The following is a 12,292-nucleotide window of genomic DNA, read 5'->3' as shown; positions in this document are numbered from 1 at the left end:
AGGCCTTTTCTACAAACACATCCAAATGTTTTCGGCTGCCCGCTCCACTTGCTTATGGTGACACGCTCCTTCGCAGCTCATGCTGTATTGAACAGACGCACGCCATTTCATTACTATAGCGGCTGTTTTTCGACTGAACTAAATTTATTTTTGATGTCTTGGTCACAGTATTTGGAGGGCCGGAACAAACAGCCTCTGGGGCAATAGCCCTGATATATGTGCTATAACATGTAAAATGGGATCACGAAAGCAACATTCAAAAAGCAACTCATATAAACACCTTAATCATATTATTGTCTTTAAGCAAATAATTTGATTATTGATGTCCATGTAAACATAGTCATTGTTCTCTCTTCTGGCTGCTGTTATCAGTGTCACACAATTTTTGTTCCTTTTTCTGAAAGTCTTGATTAATAATAGGAGTGAGTTTAAGTTTATCCAGCTATGACTACTTCTGCTGCTGAGGAAACCGGAAATGTGAAAAGAGTCCATTTGCTGCTGTGATTTCATTACCTAAAATGACTTTTCTCCTAGGTTATGGTCTGAAAAGTCACATCAGGACACACACTGGAGAAAAACCGTATCGCTGTCAGGAGCTGGACTGTAAAAAATCTTTCAAGACCTCAGGGGACCTTCAAAAACACACCAGAATACACACGGGTATTTGTTAAATCTGCCATTTATTCTATATGACATCAACAATCGTAAGTGTACTGTTATAAAAACGTAAATGTTTGGTACTAAATAGTGGACAAAAATATGAATTATGTGAGAGTCAAAAGGATATTTGTCATATTAACTTCATACAGACTGACAACTGACCTATTTTTTGTCATTTTTGAAGGAGAGAAGCCATTTCTATGTCCTTTCCCGGGCTGTGGGCGATCCTTCACTACCTCAAACATCTGTAAAGTGCATGTTCGCACGCACACAGGAGAGAAACCGTACCACTGCCCAGAGCCAGGCTGTAATCGGGCCTTTGCCAGCGCAACGAATTACAAGAACCACATACGGATCCATACAGGTGTGTTGTATGAATACAGTAGCAAATTGTCAGTGTTGACCTTCCTAATGCATCAGCCAAGCAATAATGGACAAGGGGTTGTTTATTTATTAGAAAACAACGCACAGTCACGTCTTGAGTGTGCATTACTTTTTAATAAATCAATAGACCAGAGTTAGTTACTCTTATGCAATGGTTATCAAACCTATAGAGATTGTTTACATGATGCATTTCAAAACATGCCTGGCACTACTTAAGCGGTGCATAAATATCAACATTTTTGCACACCTTTAGACCAGAGGTGTCAAACTCCCGCAGCCCAACACATTTACCTGTAGGTTTCAAACTAGTCTGAAGGACTCAGTTAGTTTGATCAGGTGTGTTTAGTTGGAGTTAAAACTAAACCATGCAGAGCTGCAGCCCTCCAGGAACAGAGTTTATCACCTGTGCTTTATACAGTTAATCGGCCAATCAGAATCGAGCATTCAGCTGCCCTGTTGTATTGGCGATTGTTTTAGAACTTCAGAATCAGCTCCCTATGGGAGAAATGACTAGGAATAATAAACCGCGGAAAACAGTCAAACTACTTGCTCTACAAACAAGTGTTTGCATGACTATACAGACAAAATAGAATAACATAATAAGAAAATATTAGTTTGCAACATCAAGCAGCATAAAGAGCTGTTTTTAAAATCTAAAAATGACCGGAGGTCTCCAGCCAAAAAGATTACAATTGGTGCACCTGCTCGTACGCAAAGAATAAGGTGAATAATGATGTGTGTGTGTGTATATACTCTATTACTCTAGCCATTTATAATAAATTGCCCCAAAAATAACTTAAGAATTGTGTGGTTTCAACTCATTTAAAATAAGTAGTTTGAACCAGCAGCAAAAGTCATCTTATTGAGTGTAGTGGAGAGTATATTAGATATAGAGTCTAATGATTAGTTATTAGAGATATTACTATATAGAGCTGTGGTGGGCAAACTTTTTAGACCCGAGGGCCACAGCAAGTTTTGGGAACCAAGTGAAAGGCATCATGTCAAATCCTTCAAAAAATTACTTTTATTTATAGTGGCAGTATGCATAGAACATGTAATATCGGAAAGAAGCACGTCACATTAACACAAAACTGATTTTTTAAAAAGTTATTATTGAGTCAAATTTACAAGTCACATTAATTTGCACTGCTATTTTTATTTACTTATCAATCACCATAAAACAATAAAATAATCCCTTATAAAATATAATAATGATAATAATAATAATAATGTAATAATTGTTACAGTGAGAATAGAAAAAATATTAACTGCTAGAAAAAATCTCATATTAACACATTTAAAATAATTCTATTCAGTCAAATTTACAATCATCTAATTTACACTGCTTTTAGAATATACAGATCAGTCAACATAAACTTGATAAAATCTTTGATAAAAGAACTTTTTAAAGTGGATGTATGCATATTAAATATATTCTATGACAAAAATGAACACATTTAACCAGCAATTATTATATAATTTGAGTCAAATTCATAACAATCTCATTTGAGCTTGTATTAATATGCTCATATCAATCATTATAAAACTGGGATAAAACGAAAGAATCTTAGTCTTTATAATTCCAAGTCATGTTATTATGAGTGTTAATGTGAACAATGAGCCTGAAAATAAAGTTATATTAATATCAACAGCAACACTCTCGCAAAATACCCAGCTGATTCAAACATTGCCTAGCCACATAAAAAAAGCGCACTGCGCTCCTTTTTTTTCTTGTCAACAAAAAGGCAGTGAGGTGCACCTCGCATTTTTGGAACGTAATTACACGTTCGGTGTGATCGACCCCTTAGGTTGTAGTCTTTAAAAACAGCAATACTTTCTTGGCATATTAGACCTAATGCAATCGGTCCGATGATGGTGAAGAATTATTTTGTTGTCCTTTCTTTTTTAAACGCACAATATTTAAGAGTCTTTTTTTTTTTTTTTTTTTTGCCTGACTCATTGTCTGTCATTCAGTGCATTTAAATATTCGAGAGTGTGTTCTATTTTTACTGGTTGCACTAATTGTACCGCGTGCAATACTGCCATCAAATGGCATTCACTTGTATTGCATCACTAATTTACTAATTCAGAAACCAAACCTTTACTGTGTTTTCACACTGAAAGCAGTGAGAGCGTCCAAGGTTGCTCGGGCCGCCCTGGCGAGAATGCTATCTGCCTTCAGTTCCGGCGATGAGAGCGTCAGAATTTGCTACATTGGTCTTGTATTTAAAGTGGCCGTTGCAGCATATCAGTTACATTCCTGCATAAAACGTTCATTTAAAATGTTGCGCACTTAAATATATAGATATAGATATAGAGTCTTGGAGTATAGTGATTAATAGTAAAAGGGCAATATCAGAAACAGCCATTATGAAATACCTAAAACAATGTTTTTATTAATGACAGGTGAGAGGCCGTACGTTTGCACAGTTCCTGGTTGTGACAAGCGCTTCACGGAGTACTCAAGTCTATACAAGCATAATGTAGTGCACACTCCCTGCAAACCCTACAAGTGCAATCACTGTGGAAAAACCTACAAGCAGATTTCCACACTGGTCATGCACAAGCGCTCCGCACACAACGACTCCGAGCCTATAGAAGAGGAGATGGAGGGCTATTTTGAGCCACCTTCAGGTTGGTTTTGAAAAACGTACATGCACATTATAATTACACAGTACACAAAGTCAATGAACATGTATACAATGACATCACCTATATACTATATAACTGCAGGCTAACTTTATTATGCTTATAAAGTGTGTATAGAAAGTATTCAGGCACTCTTAAATCTTTCGGTGGACAGCTACTTTTACGTCTCTCCAGAGATGTTCAATTGGGTTTAAGTCTGGGCTCTGGCTGGGCCATTCAAGAACAGTCACAGAGTTATTGTGAAGCCCCCTTTAGCTGTAAACCTTCGCCCCATCTAAGATCCTGAGCACAGTGGAGACAGATTTAATCTAGGATATTCCTGTACTTGGCCGCGTTCATCTTTCCCTGGATTGCAACCAGTCGTCCTGTCCCTGCAGCTGAAAAACACCCCCACAGCATGATGCTGCCACCACCATGCTTCACTGTTGGGACTGTATTGGACAGATGATGAGTTTTCTTCTCCCATACCACTTAGAATTAAGGCCAAAAAGTTTTATCTTGGTCTCATCAGACCAGAGAATCTTATTTCTCACCATCTTGGAGTCCTTCAGGTGTTTTTTATGTGTCGTGCACTGAGGAGAGGCTTCCATTGGGCCACTCTGCCATAAAGCCCTGACTGGTGGAGGGCCGCAATGATGGTTGAGTTTTTGCAACTGTCTCCCATCTCCTGACAGCATCTCTAGAGCTCAGCCACAGTAATCTTTGGGTTCTTCTTTACCTCCCTCACCGAGGCTCTTCTCCCCCGATAGCTCATTTTGGCGTGATGGCAAGCTCTAGGAAGGGTTTTGGTCGTCCCAAACGTCTTACATTTAAGGATTGTGGAGACCACTGTGCTCTTAGGAAGCTTAAGTACAGCAGGATTTTTTTATAACCTTGGTCAGATCTGTGCCTTGCCACAATTCTGTCTCAGATCTTCAGGCAGTTCCTTTGACCTCATGATTCTCATTTGTTCTGACATGCATTGTGGGCTGTAATGTCTTATATAGACAGGTGTGTGGCTTTACTAATTAAGTCCGATCAGTATAATCAAACAAAGATGGACTCAAATCTCACATGGGGCGTCAGCCTTAACGCTTCCTATTCACTTTGAATGAGTGACATCAGGCCTTACCGAACTGCATTGTGGATCCGTCGGCACCAATTCAGTGGCATTGCTTGCTGCAGAAGTTGGGACTTGCTCAACTTTTCAAGCGCCGACGTAAGCGTCAGCCAATCAGATCACTGTATGCAAATACACCAGCTCAGACAGTGGCCTGTTGCTGACTAATCTCATTGGCTGAAACTGCTATGATAATCACATCAGCCTCAACTTCAGACACGCCCTCTGTTTGGGGTTGACGCTGAAGTCCCGTGTTTATGGGGCATTAAGGATGATCAGAAGTAATGGACAGCACCTAAGTTAAATATATGAGTGTCACAACAAAGAATCTGAATACTTTGGACCATGTGATATCCTCAGTCCTTTTAAAAAAAAATCTGCTAAAGATTTATAATAATTCTTTGTTTTTCTGTCAATATGGGGTGCTGCGTGTACATTAATGAGGAAAAAAAATAAACACTTCCAGAAAATGGTTGTGAAGAGTGAAACATTTAAGCGGGTCTGAATACTTTCTACTTATCAGCTAATAAAGTTATGGTAAATAATCACTTTTCAGATATTTTTTGTAATGCAATAATGTGCACCTTTTGTAAAGCTGCTTTGAAACGATGATTGTTGTGAAAAGTGCAATACAAATAAACTTGAATTGAGTTGAACAGTCATATGTTGAAAATATTTAAAGGGACAGTTCAAACAAAAATTTAAATGTCCTCATCATTTACTCACACTAAAGTAGTTCATATTGTTTCTTTTGTCTGTTGAGCACAAAATAAGATCCTCTGAAGAATGTTGGAAAAAAGAGGCCTTTTTGATCCATAGTAGGAACTAGGGATGTCCCGATCCGGTGTGTTTGCCCTCAAATCCGAGTCATTTGATTTTGAGTATCTACCGATACCAAAACCCGATCCGATACTTCTATAATACATAAAAAAGAATAAAGAAGAGCGGTTTAATTCAAATGATTTTTTTATTTAATTCACCACATTTTAACATTCAACAACTTTATTAGTTTGTTGTGTTAAATGTAGCCTTTTCCTTCCCACCTCTTTTTTGTGATTATATATTTTTATTTAGCTTTTTTAAGAGTTAACAATACAGAACATCAAAACAAAGCAACAAACAAACTAAATTAAAACATACACAGTATATAAAATAAATAAGTAAAATAAAAAATAAATAAAAAGGGAGGAGACACAGTATAAACCAATGGAAAAAAGACATTTTGTCAAATCAAATCAAGTGGTACTGTTTTAAAAAAAATTCAAAAATGGATTCCAAATCTTTTTTAATACTTCATCTTCTTTCCACCTCTTTCAATCCCAAGTTTACATATCTCAGAGTTTGCTATGGCAATGTTGTCGTCATCAACTTTATAGTACCTCCAGACCGCAGACATACTACTTTGTTCTACTACTGTTCAACTTTGCTGGCATTTAACCAATAGCATCTCTGCAACAAAGGGGTGTCATGCCATATGCGTGGCTGTTTCTGTGTGATTGGACCTGATTTCCGATCATGTGATCAGATCTGGACATCCCTAGTAGGAACTTAAAACTACTACTACTACTGTCGAAGTCAATGGCATTTTTTTTCCACCATTCTTCAGTGTATCCTTGTTTGTGTTTAACAGAAGAAAGAAACTCAAACCCATTTAGAGCATGAGTAAATGATAGAGTTTTCAGTTTTGACCTTGTCTAAAGCTTTTAACAAGCTGAATTTCTGTTTGTTTTTATTATTTATTTATTTAAATAAAAGAGGCTATAGATGACCCGTCCCTCAGCGTCAGCCCGGTGAAGTGTGAAGACTCTGGTCCTGAAATGACTTCTGAAATCTCAGATGTCAGCGAACAACAGCACGTAACGCTTATCACACAGGATGGAGGTTCACAGGTTTGGATCTACACTTTCAGGCCCTGTCCAGACTCGTACAGTAATATAAAAACAGTTTATGTGCTAAATGAAAAATTCTGTGATTATTATTTTTTTTTTTAACAGGCTATTGGAAATGCAATCACTATGGTGACACAAGATGGCAGTATGATCACCATCCCACCCACTGAATCTTTGCTGGCATCAGCGGAGGCTCATTCAGTTACTGTAGCCACAGAGGATGGGACTGAAAGACAGGTGTGTAGGCTTTTAGATACTGTACATTTTAGGAAGCACACGGTTAAATTCATGTGTGTGTGTGTGGTTTTCTTTCCAACACATAAAACGTTCTCCTTATAATTAATACAATACTACATTCCACCTAGTAATTATTTGTGTGCATTTAGAGGTTCCCCTGACAGCAAACATTTATTTATTTTTTAATACCTATTTTCAGAGTACCCACAGGGTCTTAAAAGCATTGAGAAAGTCTTAAATTTGATCATCTCAAATTAAGGCCTTAATAGCCTTGAATTTTGTATACAAAGTCTTGGATTTTGTTACAGAGGTCTTATTTTATACATTTTTTTTTGCCTGTCCTAGAATTTATTTACCATAAAAAATAAACTGTTATTAATGTAGGCTAATTAAAAATTCATGCAGGGTAACTAGGCACCATAGTAAGGTACAGAGCAAGATAGGTACAGAACAAGATAGTCACTAGCCTCGTTTGTCGGCTAAAATTGTGTCGGCTAAAATTACTGAAAGTGTCAGTTTAGGGTGTACTCACACTATATACATTTGCTTTGAACCGGGCCAAAGCACGCTTGTCCCCCTTCCCGTCTTAAGCCTGATTTATACTTCTGCGTCAGGTGACCGGCGTAACCCACGGCGCATGCAACGTGCGTGGCTGTGTATTTATACTTCTGTGCGCTGTCTCTGTTGGTCTGCATTAACACTTCCGAAACGCTAGTTGGCAGTGAGGTGTTAATGTTCCTCTGTGTCGAGTTTCATCGCTGCTTTTTTGCTTTTCCTGAACACTTCCGGGATGTACAAGTGGCTCAAAAAGGAACGTGCAACAACTTTAACTATGAAGTAAACACAAAACAAAACTTTCCATCCGGAGCTCCTTCACGGGACTCCACACTTGTAAACAATTGCTCGCACCATTCGCGCGGCTCTCGGTCCTGCCCAGACTTGTCAGCGCTACCAAGCCGACCAATCACAGAGCTTACGCTACGCGTCGTTGCGACGTGTAGTTACAATTTTTGAGAGGTGCACGTCAGTGACGGCGACGGCCACGGCGAAGGGCTATGCGTCAGCGCCGTAGCATATGCCGGCGTTTGACGCAGAAGTATAATTTAGCCTTTACCCGACCTCTGAAATAGAGACTAAGCCGAAGGAAAACAAATGAAAGAATTTTCAAGCCTAAATCCACTCTCTAGAAGTAATTAAAATGGATGGAAGCATGCAAATCTGGCAAATTACCTCTGACAACTAATATGATTGTATTTCCAAAAAGGATCTACCTCCGTAAGCAAGACAACATGATCATTAGGGACGAGCACCTATGGTGCGTAGGCCCTAGTGAAATTGCTCTGTTGCTTATTATTCTTCTTCCGCAATTTTGTAATGTAATGTAATGTGTATTTTTATATAGCGCATTTATTGTGTATGGCCATACACTCAAAGCGCTTCACAATCATGAGGGGGGGGGGGGGTCTCCACACCACCACCAGTGTGCAGCATCCACTTGGATGATGCGACGGCTGCCACAGGACAACGGCACCAGTGCGCTCACCACACACCAGCTATTGGTGGAGTGGAGAGACAGTGATAGACCCAATTCGGTGGAAAGGGATGATTGGGAGGCCATGATCATAAGACCGAAAGAGGGACTTTGGCCAGGACACCGGGGTTACACCCTTGCTCTTTCACGAGAAGTGCCATGGGATTTTAATGACCACAGAGAATCAGGACCTCGGTTTAACGTCTCATCCGAAAGACGGCGCCCACTGACAGTGTAGTGTCCCCTTCACTTTTTCTGGGGCATTAGGACTCACGCAGACCACAGGTTGAGCGCCCCCTGCTCTCCTCACTAACACCACTTCCAACAGCAACCTAATGTTCCCTAGTGGTCTCCCATCCAGGTACTGACCAGGCTCAGCCCTGCTTAGCTTCAGTGAGTAACCGGTCTTAGCGTGCAGGGTGACATGGCTGTCAATTTTGAGGGTCTAAACATGCCCAAAAGCTCACGAAACTTTGCACACACCCCAGAAGTTCCGCGATCATGCTTGAAATGTCAAGGTGATAGAGCATTTTCAGTAGCAATTCCAAGATCTTCTACTCTCCTTAAGAACATCTCCTACTTTGGAGTTATTTCAGAGGTCACTGAAAACACACTTATTTGCTTTAGCTTTTAATCATGTGTTGTGAGTTTATGTATTTTGGCTCTTTGTATGTTTGCATGTATTTTGTGTTTTCTGTACAGCACTTTGGTATCCAGTGTGCTTGCTAGAAAGTGCTCTGGAAATAAATTGAGTTGAGTATTTCAGGCATTTTTCTTTGTTTTATTTTTTAATCCTATTCAAGTGTTTAATTAGAAACACAAATATCCACAGAATTTTGGAAAGTGGTCCCAGAAGTGCTTAAATGCTAACTTATTTTGTTTTTTTCTTTATTTTTCTTTATTTACTTATTATTGGCCCTGCAGAACTTTTATGAACCCATCTCATGTGCTATTTTTGTGTTGTTTTGTTTCTAGATGACTATTATGATGCCTGAATTAACATCTAGGAACACACAGGATGGATTATCAGCACATCCCATCACACTTCTGGCTACTTCTAATGGCACACAGATTGCTGTTCAGGTAGAGTTTACCTAAAGTCACCATTTTGTCATCAGTTTCTTTTATTTCTTATAAATTATGGATTTCATTTATTTATTTTACTCATTATTTACATAATTATTTATTTAGTATTTATTTTTTAAAAATCACACTGTTTTTACAGTTTATGGTAATACAATTTTTCTATTTTAACTTGTGGGTTTTAACTATTAATAATGACTAATTGCATATGAAAGAAAAGATTGTATTCACATAATATTTATCTGTTTGCTGCGTAGACTTATTATTATTCCATGTAAATCTGTAGACACGTGTGTAGAAAATGTTTATTTATATTTATATATAAATTTATATAATATTTTTACAAATTAATTCAATTATATAAAACTAATTATATATTAACAATAATACATCTAAATATTTTTTAAGTAAATACATTTATCTCTGTATTTATATATACATGATAAATGTACACAGCATGCATTCATACATTATGTATATTCTAACTTTTGTATTCGATTTGTCGCAATTGTTTAGTGGCACAAATTTGAACTCAAATAAATTAAAAATAAAGGTTTTTTAAAGTGTACATTTGTGTTTATATATATATATATATATATATATATATATATATATATATATATATATATATATATATATATATATATATATATACACACACACACACATACACAGCACAAATGCATACATTATGTAAATTCTGACTTTTATTTTGTATTCAATATGCATTTATGTATCTATGTATCTATCTATCTATCTATCTATCTATCTATCTATCTATCTATCTATCTATCTATCTATCTATCTATCTATCTATCTATCTATCTATCTATCTATCTATCTATCTATCTATCTATCTATCGTCTGTCTATCGTCTGTCTGTCTGTCATTCTATCTATTGGTCTTTCTATCTACGTCCGTCCGTTCGTCTGTCATAAATATACAAAGCATGAATGCATACAATATGTAAATTCAAACTTATTTTGTATTTGATTAGTCACTATTCATTGTTTAGCAGCAGAAATTTTAATTCAGTAAATATTTTAAAGTATATACATTTATATGTGTGTGTGTATTTCATAAATATCAAATATGCATAATACATGTACATTATATAAATTCAAATTTTTATTTTCTATTTAATTAGTCACAATAAATTGTTTAGCAGCACTTGTTTTAACTCAATGTAATATCGTGTACAACCCCTTAAAGTACAGCTGTATTGTATCCTTACTTTATTATTATCATTATTATTTATATTAAATAAACATTTCCATGTCTAGTTTTGACCTTCATCTTTCATCTGAGCATGTAAATATTACATCTATCATACGTGTTGTGTTTTCTCTTGAAGCTCAGTGAACAGACTTCGCTGGAAGAAGCTTTGAGAATAGCATCATCATTACAGGCAGAAGAAGCGGAGCTGGCTGATTAACCACCTTCACCTTGAGACTGGATTTAGTGCGGATAGTGATCACATCAACTCGTGGATCAGCTTTTGTAATTCCCCTGAGTTTCCCCTCAATTGTACAAAGGTCAAGTCATGCACTATAATAGCATTTCTAACAGATTTTGATCACACTGATATAGATCTCTAAATGGCAGAACCCTGTTTGCATTTTTTAAATAAACTGATGATGGTGATATTTAGGTTGTTGTGATATATTTTCCCCTTATTTAACTCCTGATATTTACTCTTTGCTTGAAGGACAAGAAGCTCAGGTTCAAGTCAGATTAAACGTGGCTGACAGTAAAGCAAGATAAATGATACAAAAAAACAAACAAACACATTTTTTCATGCAACAAGAAAACATTTCATTCAAATTGTTATGCTGATAATACAAGCTAGCGTAAAACAGAAAGATGAATATGAAGTTGAAGCCAAAATATCAGCCTTTTGGTGAAATTATTATTCTTTTTCAATAGTGATGTTTAGCAGAGCAGGGACATTTTCACAGTATCTCCTGTAATATGTTTTTATCTGAATTGTCTGGTAAAAAAGCCAATCAAAGGACTGATTTTTGCCGTTTATTTTGATGAAACCCTTACCCAAAGAGCACTGACACATTATTTAAGCTACCCCTGAGCACTGTTTGTTTGATTGTAAATCCTTAAATTATTTTTAAGGTCAATAATATTAGCCCCCTAAAACTTTGTGTTTCAGTTGTCTATGGAGCAAATCACTGATGTTTAATAACTTTCCTAATTAACCCAGTTAAGCCTTTAAATGCCACTTTAAGCTGAATTTTAGTTTCTTGCAAAATAACAAATGAAATAAAGCAAAAACAATTATTAAAATATTTTGATTAAACATTAAAGCATTTAGAAAATATTTGATAAAGATAAAATAAAAACAGCGACACGGTTGCTCAGTGGTTAGCATTGTCGCCTGAGAGCAAAAAGTCCGCTGGTTCGAGCCTCGGCTGGGTCAGTTGGCATTTCTGTGTGGAGTTTGCATGTTCTCCCCGTGTTGGTGTGGGTTTCATCCGGGTGGTCCAGTTTCCCCCACAAGCCCAAAGTCATGCGATATAGATGAATTAAATAAACTAAATTGGCCGTAGTGTTTCTGTGTGAATGAGAGTGTATGGATGTTTCCCAGTGATGGGCTGCGTAGAACATGTGCTGAATAAGTTGGCGGTTCATTCCGCTGTGGCGACCCCAGATTAATATAGGTACTAAGCTGAAAAGAAAATGAACAATTTTTCTCAGTCTTTGCCATGACAATACATAATTTACTGGTTATTTTGCTGCATCCAGTAT

At 37.0% G+C, this 12,292-nt stretch overlaps 1 protein-coding gene across 3 annotated transcripts in view; it reads left to right on the top strand.

The window, feature by feature from the left end:
- The window catches only part of znf143a (zinc finger protein 143a), a 705,859-nt gene extending 694,679 nt beyond the window's left edge, over positions 1-11,180 (top strand). For 2 of the 3 annotated variants that reach the window (XM_087259239.1, XM_087259240.1), the window contains exons 10-16: positions 535-660; positions 845-1,024; positions 3,451-3,678; positions 6,548-6,681; positions 6,787-6,918; positions 9,425-9,532; positions 10,887-11,178. In XM_087259239.1, the coding sequence (XP_087115365.1) occupies positions 535-660; positions 845-1,024; positions 3,451-3,678; positions 6,548-6,681; positions 6,787-6,918; positions 9,425-9,532; positions 10,887-10,967 (989 nt within the window). In that variant the 3' untranslated portion in view covers positions 10,968-11,178. 3 annotated transcript variants of the gene reach the window in all.
- The last annotated feature ends 1,112 nt before the right edge of the window (positions 11,181-12,292 follow it).

Source organism: Danio rerio, chromosome 7, assembly GCF_052040795.2.
Source record: "Danio rerio strain M-AB ecotype USA chromosome 7, GRCz13ab, whole genome shotgun sequence".
Classification (NCBI taxonomy): domain Eukaryota; kingdom Metazoa; phylum Chordata; class Actinopteri; order Cypriniformes; family Danionidae; genus Danio; species Danio rerio.
The sequence above is the reverse complement of the archived record's forward strand: the minus strand, read 5'-3'. Positions and strand labels throughout refer to the sequence as shown.